At 39.8% G+C, this 27080-nt stretch overlaps 1 protein-coding gene across 1 annotated transcript; it reads left to right on the top strand.

Moving 5' to 3' along the window:
• Nucleotides 1–6224: 6224 nt before the first annotated feature.
• PPP2CA (protein phosphatase 2 catalytic subunit alpha) lies at nucleotides 6225–26173 on the top strand. The gene is made up of 7 exons (XM_036898437.2): nucleotides 6225–6533; nucleotides 18177–18386; nucleotides 21282–21455; nucleotides 22017–22106; nucleotides 22630–22791; nucleotides 23593–23711; nucleotides 24597–26173. The coding sequence occupies exons 1-7, from the start codon at nucleotides 6432–6434 to the stop codon at nucleotides 24667–24669; spliced, it is 930 nt and encodes a 309-aa protein (XP_036754332.1). The 5' UTR covers nucleotides 6225–6431; the 3' UTR covers nucleotides 24670–26173.
• The last annotated feature ends 907 nt before the right edge of the window (nucleotides 26174–27080 follow it).

The raw sequence follows: 27080 nt of genomic DNA, 5'->3' as shown, positions 1-27080 counted from the left end.
AATTATTTCGATAAAAATTTCAATAAAAAAAAAATTCCTATACATTGTCCTTTGGGAGTTAATGGATCCCCCTGAATCCAGCCATTAATCGTAATTTGAGAACTCCCCAGTATAGTCCAATCTCTACATTGTTGGATGGGAAAACCGATGGGAAAGGCTGTGCTCAAAGTCGTATAGATTGCTGGGGGCAGAAGTGGGGATGAGTCCAGGTCTCCTTTCCTTACACTATAGCTGGTTCCTGGAGAGGAGGGTGCTGTCCACATGGTGGTGTTTACTTCACTCACATGAAGACAACCCTGATCTTCCCTGACATGCGGAGAGAGCACAGCAATTCATTTTTAAAAATTGTCTTTTTTTTCTTCTCTTTGCTACCTAGGCCACCTGGGCTCAGCCTGTGAGTTGGGAAGGAAATCATTCCCCAAAAAGGTAACGTGGGAAGGTGTAGCTCAGGGAACAGATTGGTCCTGCATGCAGCGGGGAGGCAGACCATGCCTGTGGGTCACCCCAGCAGGCTGCACAAGTGGAGGTGTAGGAGAGAATGATAAGAAGAGGTACATCTGGGAAAACGAGAGCAGAAGGACAAAAAGGAGAAGACAGTGGAGGAAGAGATGAGATGGATGTATTTACGGAGTGGGATTGATGGGATGGGCAGGACAATGGGCTGCTCAGTAAGCTGCATCCTTTAGGGACACCGGTTATTGCTGTCTCTGTGGTGAGTGCTAGGCATTGAATATGTCAGATGGTCCAATGGTCAAGATCTTCCTTTCATGGAAATCACTTTGATCTGATGCTAAAGGCTCTCCAGTAGTTAAGAGTTTGGGCGCCAAAGCCAGACTATCTAAATATGAATCCTAGCTCCTCTACTTACTAGTTATTTTATCTTATCAAGTTACTTGATCCCTTTCTCCCTCAGCTGCATCATCTGTAAAATGAGGATAACAGCCCCTGCCTGATAAATTGTGAGGATTAAGTGATATAGTACACGTAAAGCATTTAGAAGAGTCCCTGACACATGTGCTTAATAAATGCTGGCCTTATATTTGTTATTACTTGACAGAGGCTCACTTCCTCTTGCTTGTTCCTCCAAAGATGGGAGAAAACTGGTTAGTACCCTTCCTCTAAGAACCATCCATCATCCTTTAGACACTAACAGGTTTCTCTTTTCCACACACAGTCTGGTCCTTCTTTTGTTTGTGGACCCAACTCCATTACTGTCCACCACAATCAGAATTTAAAGATGAGTACCTGGCAATTGAGGGGTATTCCTCAATGGCTTAGGGAACACTCTTGTGAGGGGAGTTTGTTTCTTTCCATTAGATATGACAGTAGTATGACCATATGTTTCTATCTTTGCAAATGATTTTCAAAGCACTGCCATATGCCTCTATGCTTGCAAATTTACCTGCGGTGAAGAATCTAATTTCTAAATCTTGCCTGGAATCAAGCTAGAGTATTGGCAAACTGAATAATCTGGAAAATAAAGAACAAAATGTTAATATTTTCCCTTTGGCCCTCTGCAAAATGCTTCCCACCTCTTCAGTGTTTCTGGGAGTCTTTAGGAACACCTCATATGGACTTTCCAACAAGTCCTCTGTTCATACCCCTCTCCTCTGACAGGTACCAGCTTCACGTGCTGTTCCACCAGATTCTGGGGTTCTCCTGCCAGTCTTCCAGGCATTTGCAATCAAAGGAGACGTAGAGTCATCAGAGGTCTCTTCAGAGCGTATGGAGCTTGAACTGGTCTTGAATGACAAGTGCAGTTCTAGAGATACATGGGCCTCTCTGGGGAGCAGGGACAGGCCGAGCGAGTGGTGATGGAACCGATGAGTACAGCACTGGGCTGGGCTGGGGAGGAGGGCTTTCAGGGAGGAGGCACGCAGGAGAAGGCCATCCTGAAGCGGTTCACGAGGAGGCTAAGTGAGAAGGCCACTGGAGAACTGAGCTTTCTTTTTACATGGAAGTGGGGGCCCTTGAGTAATATTCCAGGGCATCGTGGAATATTTAACAGAACTATTGGTTATATGTTCTTGGGACTTTGGTTCCCCTCAGAGGTGCACTGCCATGTCTACTTAGATATTCTGAGGATTTTCTTTTCACATTTGTAAAAGAAATGTTTTCATTATAGAAGAATCAAATAAGTAAAAAGAAAATAAAAAAACAATCCCACTCACCACTCACCAGAAGCAACTGCTGTTAATATCTCACTGCGTATTTTTCTAAAGTACCTTATAAGCATATATTTGTAATGTATATTTAATAAAATTAGGGTTATCTAGGTACGTTTTTCACATAATATATTGTGAATAATGTTCTGTGTTAATAAACATATTTCTTTGATGAGGTTTTTAATAGTTGCACAGTTGGTGACAGTATTCTTAAGGTTTACCCAGCCTTCTAGAGTAGTGAACTTTGCCTTCCATTTCAGAGATTTTATTTCCCATAACAGGAAAAGAAAATATCCTCTGTAATTAAGAATGGTATCTAGACGTATTGGACATTACCAGGAAACATGGTAATTTCTCTCTTTTTCTTCAGCCAAACTGCAGTGGCTGGGGGAAAGAGCTCTATTACATCTGTGGCAAAGCTCCCTGGCTACATGTATTAAATTCTAATTCCAAGTGAAAGGGCAGTACATGTTTACTTTTTCTGAAAACCACACAGGAGTAGATACTAATGAGTTGCAAACATCACTGTTTATCCTGAGAACAGAAGACTTCTGGTATTTGCGCAGGCTGAGCTGCCCAGAACATGGCAGGATTCTCATGGGCAGAGCCATTAAGATGTTGACTAATCAGGTCTTTATCTGGGGGCTTTTGGGGCATAGAAGCCTTGGAGCAAAGAATGTGTTATCAGACATGGTACCCTTTCCAGATATGATTCTGAGCCAACAAGAGCATGAGACTGACCAATTGTATTAATTCCTGGATTTATTCCTAAGTGATTTTCTCTACATAACAAGCCTTCTGAATGTTGGCTTGGTGGCAAGGGAAGAGAGGAGGTGTTCTTTTTGCCTCATCTCTACCTCTTTTTCCTTGAATTCACTCCCCCACCCCCATGTCATTCAATGGCTTTGTGTCTATGTGATTTTTTGATGCTGTTATGTTCTGTTTCCAAAGATCACTAGGCATCTCACAGCAGGCACTAAGGGACTCCAATTGGCATTAGAAGATATTTAGAATCAGAGACCACTTAGAAAGATATATAATATCAAATACTTAGTGGGCATTTATGATGTAGTTTGGTGTTTTATATTTATAATTTCACTTAATTCTTAGAAGAATCCTATTATTTGGCTATTATAATTATCCCTACTTTATAGATGAGAAAACTGAGACTCAGAAGATAGGTAACTTGCCAAACCCCCCACAGGTAGGCAGTTGCAGAACTGGAATTCAAACCAGGTCCATCTGAATCCAGAGCCATTTCTTACCTACATGGCTCTTCTGTCTCATTAAGTTTAGAAGTGAAGGAACTGGAAGGAACAACAACAAAATAAACCTAATGTAAGGTCGAGAGAATTGCTGACAAAAAGATAGATCTCATTCTTTCCCCATGTTTAATGTCAATTTTTATACCTTGGCTAAGACTGCCTATTATAAAGCTATATTTGCTCAAGGTTATCTTCTTCCTACCCTGCCCCCCTCATCAGATGATTTTTATTTATAGCTATGCTTAAAAACGTCATAGGCAACAGTCAAGATTTGCTGTATACTGCATTTGCCATCTGAGCAGATTCTTTCTCAAGGCATATTTGCTTCATTCACTCTCTGTTTCTTGCCTAGAAATTAAAAGGACAATTCTTTTTGGTTCGGTTTTAACTTTGTTGCAAGTATTCCTCAACTCCAGAACAGAGATGGTCAGGCCCAATTAGTTAAGACCAGATTAATCAAACTGGATTTTCAGATCCATTCGCTATTTTCAATAAAGAAGACATTCTAGATTTCTTCTAAAGGAAAAGACATTCTGATCTAGTTTTTTATAATCATGCATGCTTTATGCTTCACTGCTTGAATGCCAATAAGAGCTTCCTAGAATTCTTTCCTTAATTAGTTAAGTCATTGCTCTAATTATTTGGCAGGATGTTTTAAGTATATATAATATCTTCCCTCCATTTTGTGGTGGTGGTGAGCCAAGTACGTGCATCAAGAGAAAATAAATAATACCAACATTAGTGCTATCAACAAGAAGCTTGCAGCACTTTGGAAAAACCCACTCATAATCTTAGCACGCAGTGGGTGCTCAATACTTTTTAATCTGCCAAACTAAATCAGCCCCACCTTTCTAGGTAAGAGAACTCAGGCAAAGGGAAATGATATTGACCTTATTCCCTGTTTCAGGCTTTGAAGGTCAACTGTGTGAGCATGGCTGAGACCTTGCACTTGGGAGTATGAAGTTTTAAATCCTACCTTGCACAAGTCCCTTCTTTTAGTGTGCTTGCTTCTTGCCCTATGAGACAGGACTAGTTCTCACACACGTATAGGGCAATGGTGAAGAATAAGATAAAACTGCACATTGGTCATAGCTTTATAATCATGGGCACCAGGTGATGATTTTTTCCTCATTCATTCTACATGGTCTTAACTCTTACTCCTCTATTATTTGGGGATGTTAACTGCAAAACATGGTCAGAATTTGGGTGAACAAAACTGTTCTCCAGTCTGGTAAATTAAGGATGTTATAAGCCTTTCGGGGTATTGATCTGAGCTACTTTCTTAAGGGAACACCACTGGGGGTACGAAGGGAAAGCCTAACTGCGATTTCCGGTAAGGCCAAGCCAGTCAGCCTCGCCAACAAGGTTGTCTTGAATGAATTTTCAGGCCTGCCATTCGCTATCTAGGGCCGCCTTCAGCCTGTTGGTAGAATGATACTTTCAAAGCTGCCGAGTGAACGGGGGCTGTCCTCCAGCACATCACTTTGGGGCAGAGCCGACAGACGGCTCTGAGTGGGTAGGTGGGGAGTCTTTAAGACAGGATCAGGTTCAGCTGTTGGCTTGCGCTTTAAGGTTAAATGTCTTTCGGAAAGCTTCTCTCAGTCGTGTGTACATTACAACTTCTATCTATTCACAGACCATTTAAAGCATTTAAGAATACAAACCATTTTAACCATTTGAGAATACAAATTCCACCAGGGCAGGTTCCGTTGTCTGTTCGGATGACCCCATCTCTCCCGGGCATGGGATCTAGCACATAGTTGGCTCTTTATGGAGCCAAATATTTCTGTGAATTCGGGGACAATGGGGTGTGAAAACATTTCGCAAACCACTAAGAGATTCATACACCGAGGTCCGATCACCGCGTTTCCGAGCTCTCTTAAAAGCGCGGATCGTAGCCGCTTCTAACACCGCGGAGCCGCAAGTCAGGACGGGCGAGTCCATCTCCTCACCGCCTTCCCTCTAGAAAGTAGGCCACGGCCGGCAAGGGGTGAGTCTCTCGTTCACGGGGGGAACCGGACTCCGAGGAAGGCGCACACCTGGCGCGTAAGGCGATGAAGGGCGAAGCTGCGCGGGGCGTGTGGATGCCAGGCCGACCTGAGCCCCAGCCATCGTGCCCCACGAGACAGGGTCCCGGGGACAGGTGTGTGCCGGGGAAGTCAGGTGCACCTCGCGGCACTGCCACGGCAAATACACCCTCCTCCGCCTACGAGTGACCTAATTACAATGTACCCGCCGCGCCCAGAGGCGGAGATGCCACTCCAACCAAGCTATCACTCGGCGCCCATTCCTGCACCTAAAGATGCGGGAATTCCCGCGCAGTTCCAGCGCTTTTGCACCTCGGAGCCAGGGGCTCGCAATTCTCGTTTCCGCGACTTGGCTGCAGCCACCAACTGTGCAGTGGAGCGTATCACCTCGGGGGAAAAGTCTCCAGCACCTACGCTCCCTCCCCTCAGAAATGCGCCTGCGCCGCGCGGCGCGGAGCGAAAGAGGGCTCAGGAATTAGTCCGGTTCCCGGCTGCGAGCGCCGCGCCTGCGCGACCGGGGTTACCTTCCCCCTCAGCCCCTCCCTTCTGCAGGACCACGCCCTAAGAGCGAAGGTGCTTTCCTGTGACCGGCAGCCTAATTTGCGCCTGCGCCTCGGGGTCTACTTCCCGCCCCTGCTCGTCCAGCGGCCGGCGGGGGTTGGCTCTGCAGTTGAGCAGCTCTCGTCCCGGCCCTTCTACCCCTCCGCACCCCACCTCCTCCTGACGCCAGGCCTGACGTCACGACGCCGGCGGCCGCCATTACAGAGATCGGAGCTCCGCCGCTGAGCGAGCGGTGGGCAGTGGCCGGTGGCCGAGCACTCCCGGGAGAGCCAGCGGGCCAGCACTAGCGCCGAGCAGCCGCCTGTAGCCACACAAAGAGCCCGGGAGCCGGCGGCGGCGTGTGCGTTTGGCCCGTGTGCGGGCGGCGGCGCGGGAGTAGCGCAGAGCGGCAGCCGGTTCGGGCGGCTGGCATCATGGACGAGAAGGTGTTCACCAAGGAGCTAGACCAGTGGGTCGAGCAGCTGAACGAGTGCAAGCAGCTCTCCGAGTCCCAGGTCAAGAGCCTCTGCGAGAAGGTGAGCTGCACCCTGGCTGTGGGAGCAGCCGCGGGCCGAGCCCGCCGAGGAGGCGGCCGTGGGGAGGGTGCAACATGGCGGAGGCCGCCGGCTCGGGCCCCCCGAGCCTCCCGGACCGGCGCCCGGCGCGGCCCGACTGCGGCTCCCGGGCGACCCTGCGCCCCCTGCCTCCCGCGCGGGGATTGGTTGTCGCCGCCACCGCCGCCTAAAATGGCGCCGTTCACCCGACTCCGGGACTTCGGAGCCTCCGGGCCTTGGCGCCGGACGAGGGGTCTGGGGGGAACGGAGACCCTGTGTGCCCTGGCGGGGGACGGTTTTGAGATCCGGATAAGAGAACTTGGATTCTGTGGCCTGGGAACGGGGGCTGTGCTGTGAGGCGGGTTAAGAGACGTTTCACTTGTCTCAGGACTAATTCCTAGGTCCGAAGCTGTCTAGAGGATCCCCCAAAGACATGCTTGTAGGCCAGATCCCAGGACCTACTTAAAGGTCACACAGCTTTAGTACTGTCGCGGGTGGTTTGTGTCCAACTCAGAGCAGTCTTTTCCAGAGACTTTTTTAATGTGTTTTTTTTTTTTTTTAAGAATCTAAAAATCTCTAACCTAGTTCCTGCAAAGATCATGGTAATAGTTACAGGGAGGAATAGAACTTATTTTTCTTAGTTGGAAGAAATGGAGAATTCGGTGAGTCATACTACACAATGAGCTTTGGGATTGGAAATCAAGTGTCAGTGTAATCTGTGATTTATATGCTGACTCTAATTGGGTAGTGTGAAAGTTAGCCTAATGTACTTGATATTTTGACGTTTATTTTTAAGATGAGCAACAAAGAGCAGCAAATTTTGTATTCCGGCTTTGTTGGAAAAGCAGTTTGTATTTTTGTGGCTCTAAGTAGTACTAATAGCAATAGTGGCTGTCAGCTACGTTCCAGACTTTGTGCCTAGTGTTTAAATAATTTATCTCACAGATGTTGAAAATGTAATGTCCATTTAGTAAGTCCACATTAAATTATTTAATTCCGTTTTGTTTTTCCCTAGGGGTGGGGAAAAGGTAGCCTATTTAGCTATTGGCTGTGTTGTATTTATGAAGACTTATAGCTCAGTTTTCTAAAGTATGGAAAACGCTGATCTCCACTCAGAATATTTTAACTTACCTTTCAAAATTAAATTTGCAGCATTTCATTTTGACACAGAATTGTGGAATACCATATTCTCATTTTTGTATTAGTGAAGAGAGTTATTAAAGAGCAATTAAAATGACTTGTTTGTGGTTTGATGCAAAAATTTGGTTTGTGGGTTTGAGGTATAGGCTCCTAAAACAGGCCTTTTCAGAAATTGTGCTATGAATAATTGGAATTTAAGTGAGTCAAATTCAGTTTGATTTATTCCAAGCCTGAACAAAACTCTCCTGCTGTTTGATTAGGCGGCACATCATCTATTGGAAAGCTAAGTTTTAATGGTAGCAATGTAAAGTCTTGTTGCTTCTTGACTCTTAATTCTCTTGCATCAAATGAGGATGGTATTTGTTTTAAAGGTGTATAAATAGGTTTTTAAAAGTATTTAATGTATATCATCAGATCTTTAAGTACTATAAATGATTATTTTAAATGCTTACATAAAGACTTTGAGTCAGCAGTTCGCTAGATGACTAGTGATTTGTGTAGAAAACCTTGGAAGATGGATACTGATGTAATTAATTGGAAGACCACCAGATTGTGATTAGACCTGGACACTAGTCTTTCAGCCATAGTGAACAGTGTGACTGACATTGAGGCAACCATTTCATTAATAGTGAAAAGAGAGCTTGTATTTTTCCTGTCTGTAAACTAAAGAGTTAAAACAGATGTTGCAGGGTCTCTTCTAATCTTCTGAGATTATACAATTCCATTTTAAATTAGTGCTTTGTATTTAAATGTTGAACACTTACTAATATCCAGAGTTGCTTACTTTTAAGAGAGGAATGCAGAGAGACAGATTAATCCTGCTTCTTCTCAAGGAGCCTGAGTCTAGTAGGAAATCAGTAGTTGATAGACCATGAAAGTAGAGGGTTTTTGTGTTAGATTACAGAAGATGATACTGGGTGCTAAGGTTGGGTAGCTGAAACTTGATGCAAATAGTAAATGTTCATTGTTTTCCACGTCTTGTAAAAACTAAGATATAGTGAGATTAATAATTTATGCTTCGATATCCACTGCCCATCCAGTGTGTTGAGATTTTAGTTCTTAAAGTAAAAAATATGGAAATAATATTTGAAGTTAAATTTCAAGAAACGGATCCTTTGGGGGCGGTATCACACAGCCTTCATGCTGTTTAACTTGTAAATGTTTCAACTTTTGCAACTATATTAACTTTCCAAACTAAATTAATTTGAAGGCAGCTTTTTAGGTATATGGAATGAGTTAGGATGCATAACTTGGAATGATCTTTTGTGCAGTCTTTCTAGTAAAATAAAAGTTCTCTTCAGTGTTAATGTTTGGTCAGTGGGACTCTGGTGGAAGCTACGTTTTCTGAAAATCTTGAAGGGAATATTATTTCATTAAATTTAATGAAATTTCAAACAATTTCATGAAAATTTATTTTCATTAGTATAATTGTTTTTTAAGAAAAGATAACATTTTGGAGATAGCTGTTTGGTAGTGGTTGATAATTTCTTTGATTATAAGAAGGAATGGCAACATAGAAGCCTTATATCCACCTGAAGATGCCTGTTCTGAATGAAGTATTTAAATAGTGAAGATAGAAGTGTATCATAAAAGGTCATTGTAATTCACAAATGTGGAGGCCATCATAATGTATCCCATCAACAGTTAACAGTCATAGATGTTCATAATACAGAGAATCCAAGAGTCTATTTACATACAAGGATATCAACTAGTTAATTAGGTTATTAACTAGTTAAGCTTTTTGCCACTGCAAGGTGTGATTGAAGTTTCTATGAGAACCGAGATTTTGGGGGATCCTAATTTGTTGATTGTTTAAAAATTTGTGGTAAGTGAATGCAGTTTTGTCTTCAGGTACAGTTCTGTAGTCAGTAACATTACTACATCTGTGTAACTGAACTGGTATAATTTCCATATTGGAAGAAGTAAATAGTATCAACTTGGTTCTGCATTAACTACAGTAAACAGTCCTTTGTTATATGACTTTGGTAGTGGTTTAATTTAGGTATGATTTTTGGCTTTGTGCTTTCAAGTCTTACCAAACTTGTGGAGAATGCTGTTTGGTGGCCAGATTTTTTTTTCCCCAAAGGAGTTCTTTACCTAGGTAAGCTGTTTTCCATTGCTCTAGAAGCACTATAAATAAAATGCAGTCATTAAGGCTTTGCTTCGTTTTAACATTTGTTAAATTAGTATGGGGAAGCAAACCATCTTTGGATGAGCTGCAGAGTATTTGACCAAGGTTAAATTCATGCATGAAATGTATAATATGTTTTTGTGAGTCTGTGTGTGTGTTTAATTTGAAAGGTGGTTTGGCTTCTCTCCGTTAAAGTAATCTGAATATTGAGGACAAATAATTGGGGGAACTGTGATACAGAGTAATGTTTTCATCATACTTTCACATACACAGTTCTCTTCGCAAGTCTATGACACACTGTCCTGAGGTATTGATGGAAACCAGAGGCTCAGAAAGGTAAGGCGACTTGATAACAGGTCAGATTCAAGTAGCCTAGGCTTAGGGATTCCAACCCAATGTTCTAGTCTTGCAATCCACAGCACCCCCTTCTCTTTTCTGAGGTGGTGTTAATAATGAAAAATGCAGGTGAATTGGGGCCAAACTGAACTGTCTTATCAACATTTCTAAAATAAAGCATTATTATTCTGATTGATTGAAAGCTTCCTATTCACATCACGTATTGTCTTGGAGAAGGAAACAGTAATTCTTCAATTTTGGATGTGGCTAACTACATTTGCCTCTGAAATAAGATTAATGAGATGAAAGCCCCAGTTCATTTTCTGTGTTTTCTCAGATCAGGGTCCAGAAACTGAGCTCTAAAATACTCAAATGAAGCATACATGACATTGGTATTGTTCATTATAGCTAGTAAAGTGTTGTTCTTTTTATCCCGTTCTTTTTATCTTTCACAAACTTTTTTGTGTCTGTCTGTGTGTGTTTCATGATCTCCCAGGAATGGAAGTGATAATGCAGTTGGTTTTGAGTTGTTTTAATGAAGATACACTAAATAGGTGAACAGTATACTCTTTAGACATACAGATCCCCCAATTCTTTGTTTTTCTCCATCAGAGGAACAAGTCCTTTGTCTGCAAATATTGGCAATAAGGCTAAGGTGAACTCAGGATGTAAAAAGAATGACGGACACTGGAAGAGCATGTGGAATAATTTATATTGCTTCCCCCTTTTTATGGCAGCATATTCCTGCCCCCATACCCCCCTTTCATTGTAAGTCAAGTTTGTCACTAACCTATGGAGTTATTCTTTGGTTAGTTTGGAGGAGCTAAGCTAGGAAACGCAGGCGACAGTGGATTTTGGTGGAGGTAGTGGTGGGGAGTGGTCTTTTTTTTGAGGTGCTGAGGAAACCTAGGAAAAGTTATATGTGACAGGGAAACCACTTCTTTTTTTTTTAATCTTTCTGTTTTGACCCATTTCTCTTCCACTTTTTTTTTCTTTACTCATTTCTCACTACCACCCTTGTCTGAAAAAACCCTCAACCTGCACTCTCCTACACAAGTGAGACCTGTACTGGACTAGAACCAGGATGGGGAAAGGTTTCGGTTTTCGTTGTTTTAAATAGCCTTTGTTTCCACTTGCGAAGTGGAAGTGGTAGAAGAGGCTGAAGTAGAGAGAGGTCTGGCTGCTAAAGAATGGCTGGGGGATGGGGTCTGAAAGAATGGTAAAAAAAAACCAATCTGGGATTAACTGCTTAATTTGTTCACAATACAAAGTTACTGTTGCCTGTTCATGAACTGGTAGTGTGGTTTGGAAAAAGGATGACCAAGGCTGTGACAAAGGTGTGCGTATATGACTTTTGGGTATTTTCTAAATACCTTATATGACCAGCTGGCCAGTGAGTCTTGCACTCCCTTTTCCCACCGTTGCTTTAGTCATTTATTTACTACTAGATGGAGACTTTTACCCTTCTGTAGTTGAGGGGACTGACAGAAGGTTGGGAACCTCGGTTCTAAAGTGTCCCTGGGAGACAGAGTTCTTTATCTATAGCTAGAATCATAAAGTGTTCACAAAGGTTATGGAGTGTCAGTGATGCTATTATGTGACATTTGTGCCAGAAACAGAAACCAAAATTTACTGAGTCCTCATTATATGTATTATTAGTTTTCGCTTTTTAGCTTTGTCTGAAGAGTATTTTATAGGAATTTGTTTTTTGCTCTAATAGAAAGGATTTCAGATTAGTCAGGAGGTTGAACTTGCAGTAAACTCTAGATAGAAAACGTTTTAGAACATTTGTGCTTAATTTCTTCACAAGTGATCAAGTGAATTTTACTTCTTTGCCACCCATCATCTGTCAGTAATGTTCACTATCTATTTCTGTTGGGTGGCTCTGATTTTTAATAAAAAGGCCTTAAGAAGTGCTTTAGGATGGAGTAAAATTTTAGTGGTAAGAGGATTAAAGGTCATCTAGGCCAAGTCACCTTACACAGATGAAGGGGGAAATGGAGACCCAGAATGTTTGCATCTTGTTCATGATGAATTGTGAGAATTTTGAAACAACTCCGTATACAGCAACATTTCTCAGTTTACTAGATTAACATTTCCCCCCCTCTGCTAGAATGATTGATTGGGAATGTTTAATTCATGCCCACTTAAAAGTTGGCTAGTAAAGATTGAAGCCAGTCTGTTGAACTCAAGGCATACAGATTTAAAGAAAACAGTCATTGGTCAGGGGTATTATGTTTAGTACACATGGTGTGGGGGATCACGGGGAGAACAGTGTAGCACAGAGAAGGCACATAGTGCATCTCTGGCAACTTGCTGTACTGATGGACAGTGACTGCATTGGGGTGTGGGTGGGGACTTGATAATATGGGTAAATGTAGTAACCACATTGTTTTTTCATGTGAAACCTTCATAAGAGTATATATCAGTCATACCTTAATAAAAAAATTTTAAAAAAAGAAAACGGTCATTGGTTTTGGTTGGGGGTATGGATGATTATTGGACAGAAACAGATGGAAAAACGTCAAATTATAGCTTTTAGTACCATTTTAGAATTATCTCTTATCCCTGACCTTTTCTTTTGGGGTCAGCATAATGGTGAACATATTTTATATGTCTGTTGGCCATCCCATTTTTAAATTTGACTGTTTCTTTTTTTAGTGTTCAGTCTATTTATACAAAGGATTTTTATATAGTTGTAATCATTCTGTATTTCAGAAATGTTTGATTTAATAAAAACGCACAAATATGTTTGGTTTTTGGTTTAATATAAAAATGCATAAGTGTATTGCATGGCTTTTTTTCTACAGTATAAGTAGAAATAACATTGCTGTTGTGTGCCCTTTAGGAAAGCAATATATAAGTGGTTGTGAATGCTTTTTCTTTTATTTGTCTTTCATGGAAAATCTTGACTTGGATGATCTATGAAATCTAATTTAGGTGTGGTTTGTTTGTAATTTCATGTTATTTCGTGGTGGTTAGGGATGGCCCTTACCTATTTTGGTGTAGTGTTCATCTGAGAGCTGGTTAGGTTCAGTCAAAAAACTAAAAGGATATTTAAAGTGGTCCTTTGTAAGTTTGAATTTTTACTGTTAAATATACTTAATAGTTGACTTAATTGCATGTGTTACATACTAATATTTTCTCCCAGATTTATTTATAATTGTTCTGGTCTGAAATTTGGTAGGAAGAGACTAAAGGGCTTTTTCTTTCCTAGGTTCAGAAGTTTGAAATGTTCACTTTATAGATACACTGTACTTGGCCTTTTGGAGAATAGTTTGGTAGTATCAACCTAAAAAAATGCAAACTACTAAATATTAAACACTAAAAGGTCCACTTCATAGTATCTTCCTCCAGGAAACATATCTGCATGTGTACAAGGGAACAAATACTAAGAGGTACATTGCAGTATTTTTAGGCCACCCTCCCCAGAGTATTATAATCCCTCAGGTATACTGTGTGTCCACTGTGAGAAATTGTCTTGATGTCTGTGTGTGCATCATCAACTCCCACATTTTTGTTAGAAAGCAAGCAAGCTGCTGAATAATATTTCTAGTTTAAATTGCAAAGGAAAACTATTAACATTTCTGTAGGCACATAAGAAGTGTGTAAAGTTTTGAAAGGGATAGATATCAGAATGCTATTGGTGGAAGTAAAATCAAAGCTAGAAACAGTATTTATCATTGCAATTTGTCTAAATTGAAGTAATAGGAACAAAGCACTAAGGCTTAATTTTTCTTTCATAATTTGAATAAGACTGAGTAGATTGTAATAAGGAACTTCAGGCAGTCATGAATGGCAACTTTTTATTCATACAGAAAGTAGTCTTTCAGGTATTAAGAGATGTATTTTGAAATTTAACTTGATAGAATTAAATATAATAACATCATGGCAAGACTTACATGGCATGTGACCATCTGTCATCTTATCTTGTCCTTTTAAAACTTGTGAATAATTTTTGCAAACCGCACTTACCATTTCATTCACAGCTGTTTTCATTAGTGTGTACTAGGTGCCAAAAGCACTAGACATGGCATTAATGCCAGACAGACTTGGTAATGGATATGCCGAGTGAACTACTGCATTTTAGTAATAGTAAGTCAAGGGATATTGGAATTATCCTAAAGAGAGGGATTATATGTATTTCTTAAGAAATCTCTCTTTTTCTCAACACCCCAAAACAAATAAGCCGATTAAAAAATGGGCAGAGGATCTGGACAGTTCTCCAAAGAAGAAACTCAAATAGCCAAGAAGCACATGAAAAAATGCTCTACATCATTAATTATTAGTGAAATGCAAATTAAAACCACAATGAGACATCACCTAACACCAGTTAGGATGGCCAACATCCAAAAGACAAGGAACAGCAAATGCTGGTGAGGATGCAGAGAAAGGGGAACCCTCCTACACTGCTGGTGGGAATGTAAGCTAGTTCAACCATTGTAGAAAGCAATATGGAGGTTCCTCAGAAAACTAAAAATAGAAATACCATTTGACCCAGGAATTCCACTACTAGGAATTTATCCAAAGAATGCAAGTTCTCAGATTCAAAAAGATATATGCACCCCTATGTTTATCACAGCACTATTTACAATAGCCAAGATATGGAAGCAACCTAAATGTCCATCAGTAGATGAATGGATAAAGAGGTGGTACATATACACAATGGAATATTATTCAGCCATGAGAAGAAAACAGATCCTACCATTTGCAAGAAATGGATGGAGCTAGAGGGTATTGTGCTCAGTGAAATAAGCCAGGTGGAGAAAGACAAGTATCAAATGATTTCACTCATTTGTGGAGTATAAGAACAAAACAAATCTGAAGGAACAAAACAGCAACAGACTCACAAACTCCAAGAAGGGACAGTCGGTTACCAAAGGGAAGGGGTTGGGGAGGGTGGGTGGGGAAGGAGGGAGAAGGGAATTAAGGGACATTATAATTAGCACACACAATATAGGTAGGTCACAGGGAATGCAGTATAGCATGGAGAAGACAAGTAATGACTCTGCAGCATCTTACTACGCTGACGGACAGTGGTTATAATGGGATGGGGGGAGACTTGATAATATGGGTGAATATTGAAACCACAATGTGGCTCATGTGAAACCTTCATAAGATTGTATATCAGTGATAACCTTACTTTAAAAATCATTTTTTTAGATGCAGTGGAAATTTTTTCTAAAATTAAAAATGTTAGATCATATTAATCAAATTTGGGATGTCAGTGGTCAGCGGTGAAAAAAGCTCCCCAAAATGTTTGAAGACTTGAAAATAGCCCAGCCTAAACTTGGCTCCACCTAAGAAAAAAGCAGTATGGGTGGGGAGGGTAGATGCAAAAAAAAGTATTGGTTCTTAGATCCCATTCTTGAAGGTTCTGACTTAATTGGAGGAGGAATAGCTTGGGCATCTGGATTTTTTTTTTAAGCACTTTTAAGGTGCAGCCAATGTTGTGTATGTACCACTGCCTTAAAACAAGTGCTTGTCATCCTTGGTTGTCACTTAAAATATAATGGGCAATGGCTCATTAGCAGCAATTCTCCATGGTAATTTCACCTCCATGTTACAGTGTGTTGCCTTCCCCTGGCTCAGGCATCCCCTATACATTCTGGACACCATTCCATAATGCTGGTTGTATGTAGAAGGTGCTCAATAAAAGTTGATTGAATACATGAAATAAATACCTTTAATCCACTCTCAGGAAAAATTTCTTTTACCTTCTTGACTTAACTGAAATCATGCTTTTCCTAAGGCAGTCGTGCACCTTGTCTAATAGCCCTCCCTGACAGATACATGCTGCCTCCCTTTACTCAACAATAAAATTCCCTGTACTTTTCAGGCTTCTGTCCTCTACCTAGATACCTGGGCACCTTTCCTTACTGTCGTTACCTAGTATTTCTTCATTCTCCAGATAAATTGGTACCACTTTCCAGGCCTGTTGTCCTGGGAGACATCCATGGCTTTCCCTGAAGATGACCTATGCAGTACTTCAGTTTAAGGTCTTGATTGACTCAGTAAAATGTATATTTGTCTCCCAAATCTCAGGCATTATTCTAGTGAGGTACTGTGTACACAGTGGTGAATAAAATGAATCTGGTGAACACTTCTGTTGCATGGAAAATAGACTGCAGGCAGGAAGAATGGAAACAGGAAGCTCAGTGTGGAGGCTAGAATAGTAAGCCAGGTGAGATGTTGTGGCAAAAAAAGGAGCAAGTGGATTTAAGTTTTGGAAGGAGACCGGGCAGGACTTGGTGGATTGGTCACTGGATACTACTGGCCGTTAAGTTATGTACTGTCTCAGATACCACATCCATAGCCCTATCCCTGAAATCCTAAATCCACTTATCAAATAAAATTCTACCAGTGAATCTTTGTTATAATACTACTTTGATTTGACTTGTTCTTCAGTCCATATCCATGCCCCATTCTCCCCCAATATTTCTTGCCTGGACTCGAATGAGGCATTTCCTGGGCTGCGGGACTCTCAGTGCTAAAACCAGGGTAGTTGGCATTTGTGACAACATAGATGGATCTAGAGGGTATTACGCTAAGTGAAGTAAGTTAGAGAAAGACGAATAGCATATGATACCACTTACATGTGGAATCCTAAAAAAATAAACAAAAAACAAATGAACAAACTAAATGGAAATAGACTCATAAACACAGAGAACAGACTAGTGGTTGTCATAGGGGAAGGGGTTGGGAGATGAGTGAAATTGATGGAGGAAAAATTAGAATGATATTTTGATCTGGCTGATGGTTTACATTGAATGTATACACATGTCAAAACTCACCAAGTACACTAAGGTTGAGACCCATTATTGTATGTACCTCAATATTTTAAAAAAGAAATTTTAAAAAGAATAAAACTAGAGTTGTAGGTCATGTTAAACCCATGCCCACCCTCTTCTCTACTCTTGTGTGCTGTTACAGTTGTTAACCCTTTCCTCTGAACTCCCGAGAATTTATACAAATGATTGCATCTGCATGTATCAGACCTCCTCCCATTTCCTACTCGCATTCCCCTCCTTTAGCTAACACCAGCTCATTCTTTGGACCTCCAGCTGATTTCCTAGCTCTCTCGGTATTTACAGTCCTCAAACGCTGCTGCTGATGGTGGTGCTTGGCTCTTTGAGAGTTGGCTCTTTGTAATGTTCCCTTTATTTTCTGCCTCACTGCTCCACTGTATGCTTTTAAGGGCTGTAATATCTGTTTTAAAGGGGCCTCCACCAGTTACTCTCTCCCTTTCCTTCATGGCACTTACAAAGTCTATACTTGGTTACTTGGTTTTCTGTGGCTTCCCACCCCACCCAACCGCCCGTGACCTGTGGTGTTCACCATACCTCCAGTGGTTGACACAGGTCCTGTCACATAGTATGACTCAGACAATTGACCAATCGAATGATTATCTTACAGTGTACTTTTCCAATTTTTGGCATAAAGGATCAATAAATGAGTGTCGAATATGTGATTATGATTATATGAGGGAATGGCCATTTGCTGGCCAGCATTTTCTAAAAGCATCATAAAACCATGTATGTTGAATGGTCACAATTGTAAAAAAAAGTTGGTGTTTTGATGTAAAGAGTGTAAAAAAATAAACCAACAAAATACAGACAAAATGTCTTCCAAAAATTTTAAAAAAGTCAAGCAGGAGTAAGAAACCTCTTGATAGCTAGGATCCCTGAGTGCCAGCGTTAGTTAGAAGGGTAAGGAACCTAGGTATCTGAATGTCTTGCTCCATTTTCGTTGATCTTGCATGCTGTTAATAATAATCTCTTTAGTGTTTAGTTAGATGGCAAGTGATAGGCCTATAAATTCCTGATACTGATGAGAGGAACAGGGCCATGCACAGCCAATGAAAAGAATCCAGTCATCTTTTTTCATGGAACCATAATTGTCTGCAATTTCATCCTATACCGAGTCTGCTCCTTAAACTACATTAACTATAAGTAAATGTATCTTTGTTAATGTTGTTTAATGCCAAATATATTGGTTTACTTTTTCTCCCTATGTAGGCCAAAGAAATCCTGACGAAAGAGTCCAACGTGCAAGAGGTTCGATGTCCAGTCACCGTCTGTGGAGATGTGCATGGGCAATTTCATGATCTCATGGAACTGTTTAGAATTGGTGGCAAATCACCAGATACAAATTACTTGTTTATGGGAGATTATGTTGACAGAGGATATTATTCAGTTGAAACAGTTACTCTGCTTGTAGCTCTTAAGGTAATTTGTTTTATGTCTTGAACTGCATAAGACAGTCCCCTTGAAGGTTCCTTTTTTCCACACTTCTGGGTTTTTTCCCGGTTTGGTTTTTGTTTCTCCATCTGAATGTTAGGTTTTAGGAGGAAACTCCACGTTTAGGAATGAATTTATTCAAGTTCGGGGCTTAGATATCTATCATAGGTCTGTCTTCACTCTGAATAATGGGACAATACAGAATAAAAGCAAAATGGTTATTCTCTAAGGAAGAGAATGTTTCGGTCAAATTATTTTTAAAAGTTAGAGGGCGGGTCAAATAAATATTTTAGTTCAATAAATTGGAGTGTGGAGAGATAATATAATTACCTTCCTAGATACTTTTGAAATATTATAAAAGAACAAAACGTTTCAAATGTTGGGATGTTTATATCCTTTGATGCAGTAATCCTATAATTAAACTTATGCTGAGGAGGAAATTCAAGAGGGAGGAGCTTTTATGTGAAAACATGCATTGCATTATTTAATATCAGAAAGAATTTATCTAAATATCCAATGTAAGTGAATATGTAAATACAATTTGTCTCAGTGGAATAGTTTGCAACAATTAAACATGACATAATCTAGAGCGGTAGAAATCATAGAAAGCAAGTTGGTAGTATACCAGTTATATAACCTTGGGAAATGTACAGAAATCTGAAGATGAAACACAAAATGGTAAATGGCTTTAGGGTGGCAGGTTCCTGCCTTTTCCTTAAAAAGAAGTTGTTTGGTTTTACCTTTGGGGAGATTTTTATCAATGAATTTTGAGGAACGATAAAATGGCTGCCAGAGACTTCTAACATTGGAGAAGCCATGCGGTGTGGTTTTAGCAAGAGCTGAATTTTAGGCAATTAATATATATGTTCATGAGGCTACTAGTCTGAATCATGTAAAGTGCTACAAAATACTTCTGGAGGTCATTATGTTCTCCATCTGTAAAATGAAGGAGTTGGATTAAATAATGGAGTTTTTGTGGTAACTCTAAATATTATGAAAGCAGCCTTGCAAGCTAACCTGTACTTAAAGCCCAGGATGGATCCCAAGGCTCAGAGGGGGAATGAATTTGCTGCCTTTAAGAATTCATGTTTGAAGGAGTTATGGGCTGAATTTCCACCACTGCCAAATTCATATGTTGAAGTCCCACCCAAACTCCCTGCGCCTCCCTCCCCTCCCCCCCACCTCAGTGTGGTTGTATTTGGAGATGAGGCCTTTAAAGAGGTAATTAAGTTACATGAAGTCATTGGGGTGAGCCCTAGTGTAATATGACTGATGTCCTTATAAAAGGAAATAGGGACACAGATACAGTGGGAAGGTGGTAAGATGGCCGTTTACTAGCCAAGGAAAGAGGCCTTCAGAAGAAGCCCAACCTATGGACTCCTTGATTTTGGACATCTAGCCTCTAGAACTGTGAGGAAATAAATTTCTGTTTAAACTACCCAGTCTATGGTGCTTTTTTATGTCAGCCCTAGAAGACTAATATAGGGTTGGGGGAGGAAATTTCAGTAAACAATTCTGGAACAATTGGATATTCATATGCAAAAAATGAACTTAGCTCATACCATATAAAAGGATAGAAATCGATCAAAGACCTAAATTTAAGAGCTAAAGCTATAAACTTTCTAGAATAAAACAGGAGAAAATCTTAGTTACCTTGGATTAGACAGTGATTTCTTAGATGTGTTATTAGAAGCATGATCCATTAAAAAAACTGATAAATTCGACTTCATCAAAACTAAGATTTTTTTCTCTCCTTATAAAGCCATCGCTAAGAAAAAAAATATTTGTATACATATGTATCTTTTAAAAACTGTAACTTGATAAAAAGACATTTTAAAATGGGCAAAGTATTTTCATAGAGTCCACCCAAGAAGATAAAATGGTCAGTAAGCACGTGAAAGGATGCCCCAAATCATTAATCATCAGGGAAATATACAAATTACAGTGACAATCATATCCATTAGAATAGCTATCATCAGTAATCACCAATAAGGCTCATAGTTCCAAGTGTGAGTTTATACAGATTAGAACCTTTCTGCATTGCTAGTGGGAATGTAAAGTGGTCCGGCCACTTTGAAAAACAGATTGGCAGTATTTCAAAAAGATAAACATTCCTACCATGTGACCTAACAGTTATACTCAAGTAGAACCCTACTCCAGAGAAATGACATACTCCATATGTCCATACAAAAACTTACAAGCAGAATGATCATAGCAGCCTTATTCAGTAATATCTAAAAACTGCAGACCTTCCAAAGGCTCATCCTACTGGTGAGTAAAACAACAGAAAGTGGTATAGCCACACAGTACAATACTGTGCAGCAATAAAAATGAACAAACCACCGATCCATACCCAGATGAACTTCCGAAAGAATCTGCTAAGTGAAAGAATCCTGACCAAAAAAAACCCAAAACAAAACACACTGTATGGTGCCATTTGTATGGAATTTCTAGAAAAAGCAAACCTCAAAATACAAAGTAAATCAGTGGGTTCTGGGAGTGGTAGCTGAGTGCAGCTACAAACGCATGAGGGATCTTCCTGGGGTAGTGGAAAGGGTCTAAAACGATTGTGATAGTTGAGCAAGCATAAATACACCAAAAAATCATCAACCTGTAAAGCAATTCATGGATGGAGTTTTACAGCTGACAGTTATGCTTGTGGTAATAGGTGGTGGTAGTGGGCGGGAGCTTGGTTTTATTTGAGATGGCAGGTGTCCCATGGACAGGGGTCTTTAGGAGTGAGGTTTAAGTTAGATGTGATGGTGGGAGTGTGGGTGTTCTCCCCACCCTCCACAAAAGAGTTCCTGTAGAAGTTTGTGGAATTGCCATTTGCGTTTTGAAGGAGCTGGGTGGGTGTTCATAGTGTTCTCCATTCTGTTTCAGGTTCGTTACCGTGAACGCATCACCATTCTTCGAGGAAATCATGAGAGCAGACAGATCACACAAGTATATGGTTTCTATGATGAGTGTTTAAGGAAATATGGAAATGCAAATGTTTGGAAATATTTTACAGATCTTTTTGACTATCTTCCTCTCACTGCCTTGGTGGATGGGCAGGTATGTAGGTCTTAAAACATATGTTCCTGATAATTTTCAAAATTTTGCTTTGTTTAGATGCCAATAACTTATTTTTCCGCTTTTACATCCCTCTGGGGTTTTTTTGAAGAGTTTTTCAAAAACTGCATGTTTGAACCACAGGGATGGAAGTTGTAGCCCATCCATCCTCTGAGGCTGTTTCTAAACAAGTCTGTGAGATATAATTAGCTATTTACTGGTCCAGGTAGAGGAATGAGCCAGGTAGAAGAAAATTGCAAGAAAATTCTATGAGAAACAAGACAATAGTCTGGCGAGGGAAAGGTCAGAGAAATCTTTTGTTGGAGGAAAGTGGAGCGAAGTTGGCTTGACGTCTGAGTGCAGTAGCAGTGGTTTATCAGGAAGAAAAGGAATGTATTCAGTAGTTTAGAGTGGGCTAGAAGAAAGACCCTGCAGAGACCCTGGTTCTGGCAAAACAGAAACACCGATGGGGTCAGGTGATGTGGGCTGCTGCCTGCAGCTAAGTCCAGAGTGTTTATAAAGTTTCTTTTCTTTGAGGTTAACATTATAAAACGTTCTTTTCAGATCTTCTGTCTACATGGTGGCCTCTCACCATCCATAGATACACTGGATCACATCAGAGCACTTGATCGTCTTCAAGAAGTTCCTCATGAGGTACTGGCTTTTGTTCAGTGATAAGCTCTTTCTAGAAAACTTCTTAGAGGAACAATTTAATTGTATAGTTTACTATATGTAGTCCCTCATTTTTCTCAAAAATGACCCAGGTGGCGTAAATGCCATTGTTGACCCCATTTTTTAGAAGAAGCTGACGTTAAAAAACCTGGGAAATCAAAACAGCTAGGACTGGGCCTAGGACTAGGTAGTTGCCTTCAGAGGCTTTGCCTTGATTACTACTAGACTGTACTGCCTAACACTGAAATCTGTATACTTTGGGCAGATTATTTAGGGCTTGTTGCTGTTGGGGCTCACTGACGTAGGCTGTGTGTGCTTCTTAAAGACATCTGGAAATAGTCTTTACTTGACACAGACATTTGACTTTTAACTTCAAAACCTTTTATCATTTTCATCAAACACCACTTAAAAAGTAGAACTAGTAGGCTACTTCTGATGAATTTACTCAAATCATGTATTAACCATTTTTGCAAGAGGCAAGTTTAAAACTTAACTTGTTTTTCAGGGTCCAATGTGTGACTTGCTATGGTCAGATCCAGATGACCGTGGTGGTTGGGGTATATCTCCTCGAGGAGCTGGTTACACTTTTGGGCAAGATATTTCTGAGACGTTTAATCATGCCAATGGTCTCACGTTGGTGTCTAGAGCTCACCAGCTGGTGATGGAGGTATGTTCTGTGTTTGAAGCCAGATTGCTTTTTAAGTAATGAAGGAAGATATTGGGGAGTTTTAAATTAATGATATTAATGAGAACATTTTATGTATTCTTCTTGGTGAGTTTGTCATTGTAGGCTGTGCCTTTTCAGCAGATCCACACTAGAATTAAAATCTCGAACTTTTGATCACAGTGAAATTCGTATTTAACATTTTCAGAGAACTCTGAACGACTGGGTAGTGCTTGAAATTTAAGGGGTGGACAAGTAAATGCATGGAGTAGGGGGGAGAGAGGAATGTAACATTTTATGATCTCAATTTTGTCTATTTCAAACATTTACCTTGTGTACGTATGGAAGAGAAATTGGGAAGAAATATACCAAAATGTTTTAAGTAGTTCTTTTGATGGTACAACTACAGGTGATGTAGAAGAAGAAACTTTTTAAAAAAGGGAAATGGGCTAAATTTTTATCATAGGACATTGACTAGCATACTTTTAAGACTAACTAGGGTCTTGCTTAGATTAATATGAATACACCTCTGGTTATTATCAATAAAGTCTGATTTTGCTAAAAATAGGGAAATAAATTTGTGAATACTTAAAAAGTGACTCATGCATTCAAGTGGACTCTGACTTTGACAGAATGAGGCTGGAGATCCTAGAGGCATCTCTCCTTTAATTAAATCAGAAACAAAACCTTAATATTTTTTAAGCTTTTGGGGATGGGGAGGTCTTTGATTCTTGAGTGGAGTCACATTTGGTTGTTTAAATAAGGGAGTAAAATTGATGTTTATCTCCTTCCTTTTCCTTGTAGGGATATAACTGGTGCCATGACCGGAATGTAGTAACAATTTTTAGTGCTCCAAACTATTGTTATCGTTGTGGTAACCAAGCTGCAATCATGGAACTTGATGACACTCTAAAGTACTCTTTGTAAGTATTTACACCTTAGTAGTAGGTTGCGTACTTGAATAGATTTAACAGAAGGTTTAAGAGTTCAAGAGCTTAGGCTAAGTCAGAAGGTTCCAGTTTGATTTTAAGTTTCCTTTGAAATGAACAAATTGGTATGTGGAAAAACATCAACAGAAACTAGTCATATACACACCTCTAATTATATAGACCCATATAATAATATGAATTACTAGGGTTTTAACTTTTAAACCTCTGTTTTTATTGTGGAGTTAATAAAAGTACATCCTGAGGATAAGATGTTAAGTACAGTACATTAGACTCTAAGTTTTATTTATTGCACAGAACTAGTCTTTCAAATAGTCATAGAAGGAACTCTAATATATAAAGATCCTCTCTGGCTAAAGTTGCCTTGGCTCTTTGAGGAGGTGTGCAGTTAAATGACCCTTTTTTAAAAATTACAGTATCATTGATACACAAACTTGATGGTTTCAGGTACACAGCACAGTGGTTCAGCTCTCACCCGTATTATCAAGCCCTCACCCACTCACTGCAGTCACTATCAGTGTAGTAAGATGTTATAGAGTCATTAATTGTCTTCTCCATGCTGTGCTATCATCCCCGTAACCTACCTATATTGTGATTGTGAATTCCAGTGCCCCATAATCCCCTTCTCCCTCCCCACCATCCTCCTCAACCCCGCCCCTTTGGTAACCACTAGTCCCTTCTCGAGATGACCCTTATTAAAAGCATGATTAGGCTATAATTAGGATTCTATTATTATATTAAGGCAAGCTGAAATTGGATAGGAAAAGAATGTGTAAAGTTTAAAAGGCTAACGTTCTTTATTTTGATTGTCAGTGCAATTGTGTCTTGGTATATAAGCAACAAACATGTCTTGTTTTTCAGCTTGCAGTTTGACCCAGCACCTCGCAGAGGCGAGCCCCATGTCACTCGTCGTACCCCAGACTACTTCCTGTAATGAAACTTAAAACTTGTACAGTATTGCCATGAACCATATATTGACCTAATGGAAATGGGAAGAGCAACAGTAACTCCAAAGTGTCAGAGAATAGTTACCATTCAAAAAACTTGTTTTCACACGGACCAAAAGATGTGCCATATAAAAATACAAAGCCTCTTGTCATCAACAGCTGTGACCACTTTAGAATGAACCAGTTCATTGCATGCTGAAGCGACATTGTTGGTCAAGAAACCAGTTTCTGGCATAGCGCTATTTGTAGTTACTTTTGCTTTCTCTGAGAGACTGCAGATAATAAGATGTAAACATTAACACCTCGTGAATACAATTTAACTTCCATTTAGCTATAGCTTTACTCAGCATGACTGTAGATGAGGATAGCAGCAATCAATCATTGGAGCTTAATGAACATTTTTAAAAATAAGTACCAAGGCCTCCCCTCTACTTGTGACTTTTGAGATCATTTTGTTTATTTTCAGGGATACCGTTTAATTTAATTGTATGATTTGTCTGCACTCAGTTTATTTCCCTTCCAAATCTCAGCCTCATGTTGTTCTTTGTTACTGTCAGAACCTGGTGAGTTGCTTTGAACAGAACTGTTTTTCCCTCTCTTGTAAGACAATGTTACTGCACAAGAGCACTGCAGTGGTTTTCATAATAAACTTGTGAACTAAAAAAAGAGAAAGTCAAATTTTAATAGTTTCAAAGGGCAAAACTGGTGCTGTTGATTTAAAGATAACATCAACTGATAAATTTTAGAATTTGTAGACTTCTCAGTAAAGAAAAATAAAAATGAAGGCCACTACATAATCTCTGGTAATCCTTGATGGTCCTGAGATGAAGTGTCAGGACTGACTGGGACACAGAGTACAGCTTGTCAGATTGCCTTGTGCCCTTCGTGGCTTCCTCCTGCACATTGACTTGTCTGCGAGAAAGGAAATCTATGTGCTTACTTCAGGAAGACCTGGCTGTAAAACCACAGAACTTGAGATTTAAGTTTTTTGGTTTTGTTTTAATAAAACAGCATGTTTTCAGGAAGAGCTTGACAAACTGATGGTGTCTACTTATCAGTGTGCACTTTCTGGTTACAAACATATTGCTATGTGTGTTACATGAACTCTTTAAAATGATGGACAGTAAGTTCTTAAATATTTACACATTGTCATGTGAACTTAGAGTTTGTCTCTGATGAGAACGCTGTTAAGCATTATCCTGTAAACTCTTTAAGTGATACTTGTTAAACCAAATAGAAAACTATTGCTGGATCATGGTTTAGTGTTAATGTACATTCACCCAAGGATGAAAATGGCATTTGAAATTAAGTGGCAGTGCTAAGCATTTAATGAGTTTTTTCCTCCCTTTTTATTCTTTGAATAGGATTAGAAAGTTGAAACAGTCCTTCTATGGAAACTAATAGTTGGTCATCTTACGCTACCAGGGTAAACTTCAGGACACTTACTCATTACTTGTGTGAATGTAGTAATAAAAGTTTCTTTGCTTTGTACTGTGTTGAATTTTCAACTGACAAGGAAGTTTTCACATTTCTTTTTATAAGATGCTTGAAGAAAGTACATACACACTATATATTTAATTTTTAAATATACATACACACTATATATATTTTAGATCTCTGATCTAATTGACAGTATTTTTGGTGGCTTACAGGATTGATTATCCAAAGGAAAAAGCCCTTAGTTTTTCTACATGTCTCCATTGAATTGTATTATTTTATGCTTTTACAAGAAGTAGATCTCTATCCCCTTTGCATTGTCACTTTATGCCCTTTCTATCTGACTGAACAAGTAGTTTTATCAATGTGCAGTTTTAATCCATTATCCAGGTAGTCTAGACACCAAGCAGCTGTTTTTCAGGTCCTGTGATACCAGAATTGACTCTGAAAGAATGTGTATCTTTTGATTGACTTGTGGGACTGTCATCCAATTACAAATTCTCTAAAGTAAATCTTGTGGCTAGCAGAAAAGGGCTTGTAGCCAGTATGGCCTGGGTTTAAAATGACCGGGTTTAAACTGATTGTCTAATTTGAGAGAATGACTGGGCTTTGGCCATCTAAACTAGAAAATGTTAGTAACCTACCTGATTATGAAATGGGTAAAGAAAATGCATTGGTAAGTGTAGTAATTCCCTTTGAAAATTTGTAATTGTTGCTGATTTCTCAGTAACATGAAAATAGAATTTTCATAATAAACGTTTTAAAAGCTTGTTAAAAAAAAAGACTTGTCAACCAACAATGAGTGCTTTGAGTATTCCATACTGAGGACTTGGCAGAAGTTTGCTGTAAGAACACTTGGTAAGAGTAAACTGAATTGGTAAAATGATGTGCTTGTTTCTGAGGTTGAATATCCAAAGCAGACAGGTGCCTTTTTTCCTTTTCTTGGTTGCAGTAGGTGTGT

Source organism: Manis pentadactyla, chromosome 13 (assembly GCF_030020395.1).
Source record: "Manis pentadactyla isolate mManPen7 chromosome 13, mManPen7.hap1, whole genome shotgun sequence".
NCBI lineage: Eukaryota > Metazoa > Chordata > Mammalia > Pholidota > Manidae > Manis > Manis pentadactyla.
This window is presented reverse-complemented; position numbering and strand designations above follow the sequence as displayed.

Excerpts from the sequence above, each read along its gene's own strand:
- PPP2CA (XM_036898437.2), top strand. The coding sequence starts at position 6,432 with ATGGACGAGAAGGTGTTCACCAAGGAGCTAGACCAGTGGGTCGAGCAG. Across the intron at positions 18,387-21,281 it reads CTCTGCTTGTAGCTCTTAAG|GTTCGTTACCGTGAACGCAT; the intron begins GTAATTTGTTTT and ends ATTCTGTTTCAG. Across the intron at positions 21,456-22,016 it reads CTGCCTTGGTGGATGGGCAG|ATCTTCTGTCTACATGGTGG; the intron begins GTATGTAGGTCT and ends CGTTCTTTTCAG.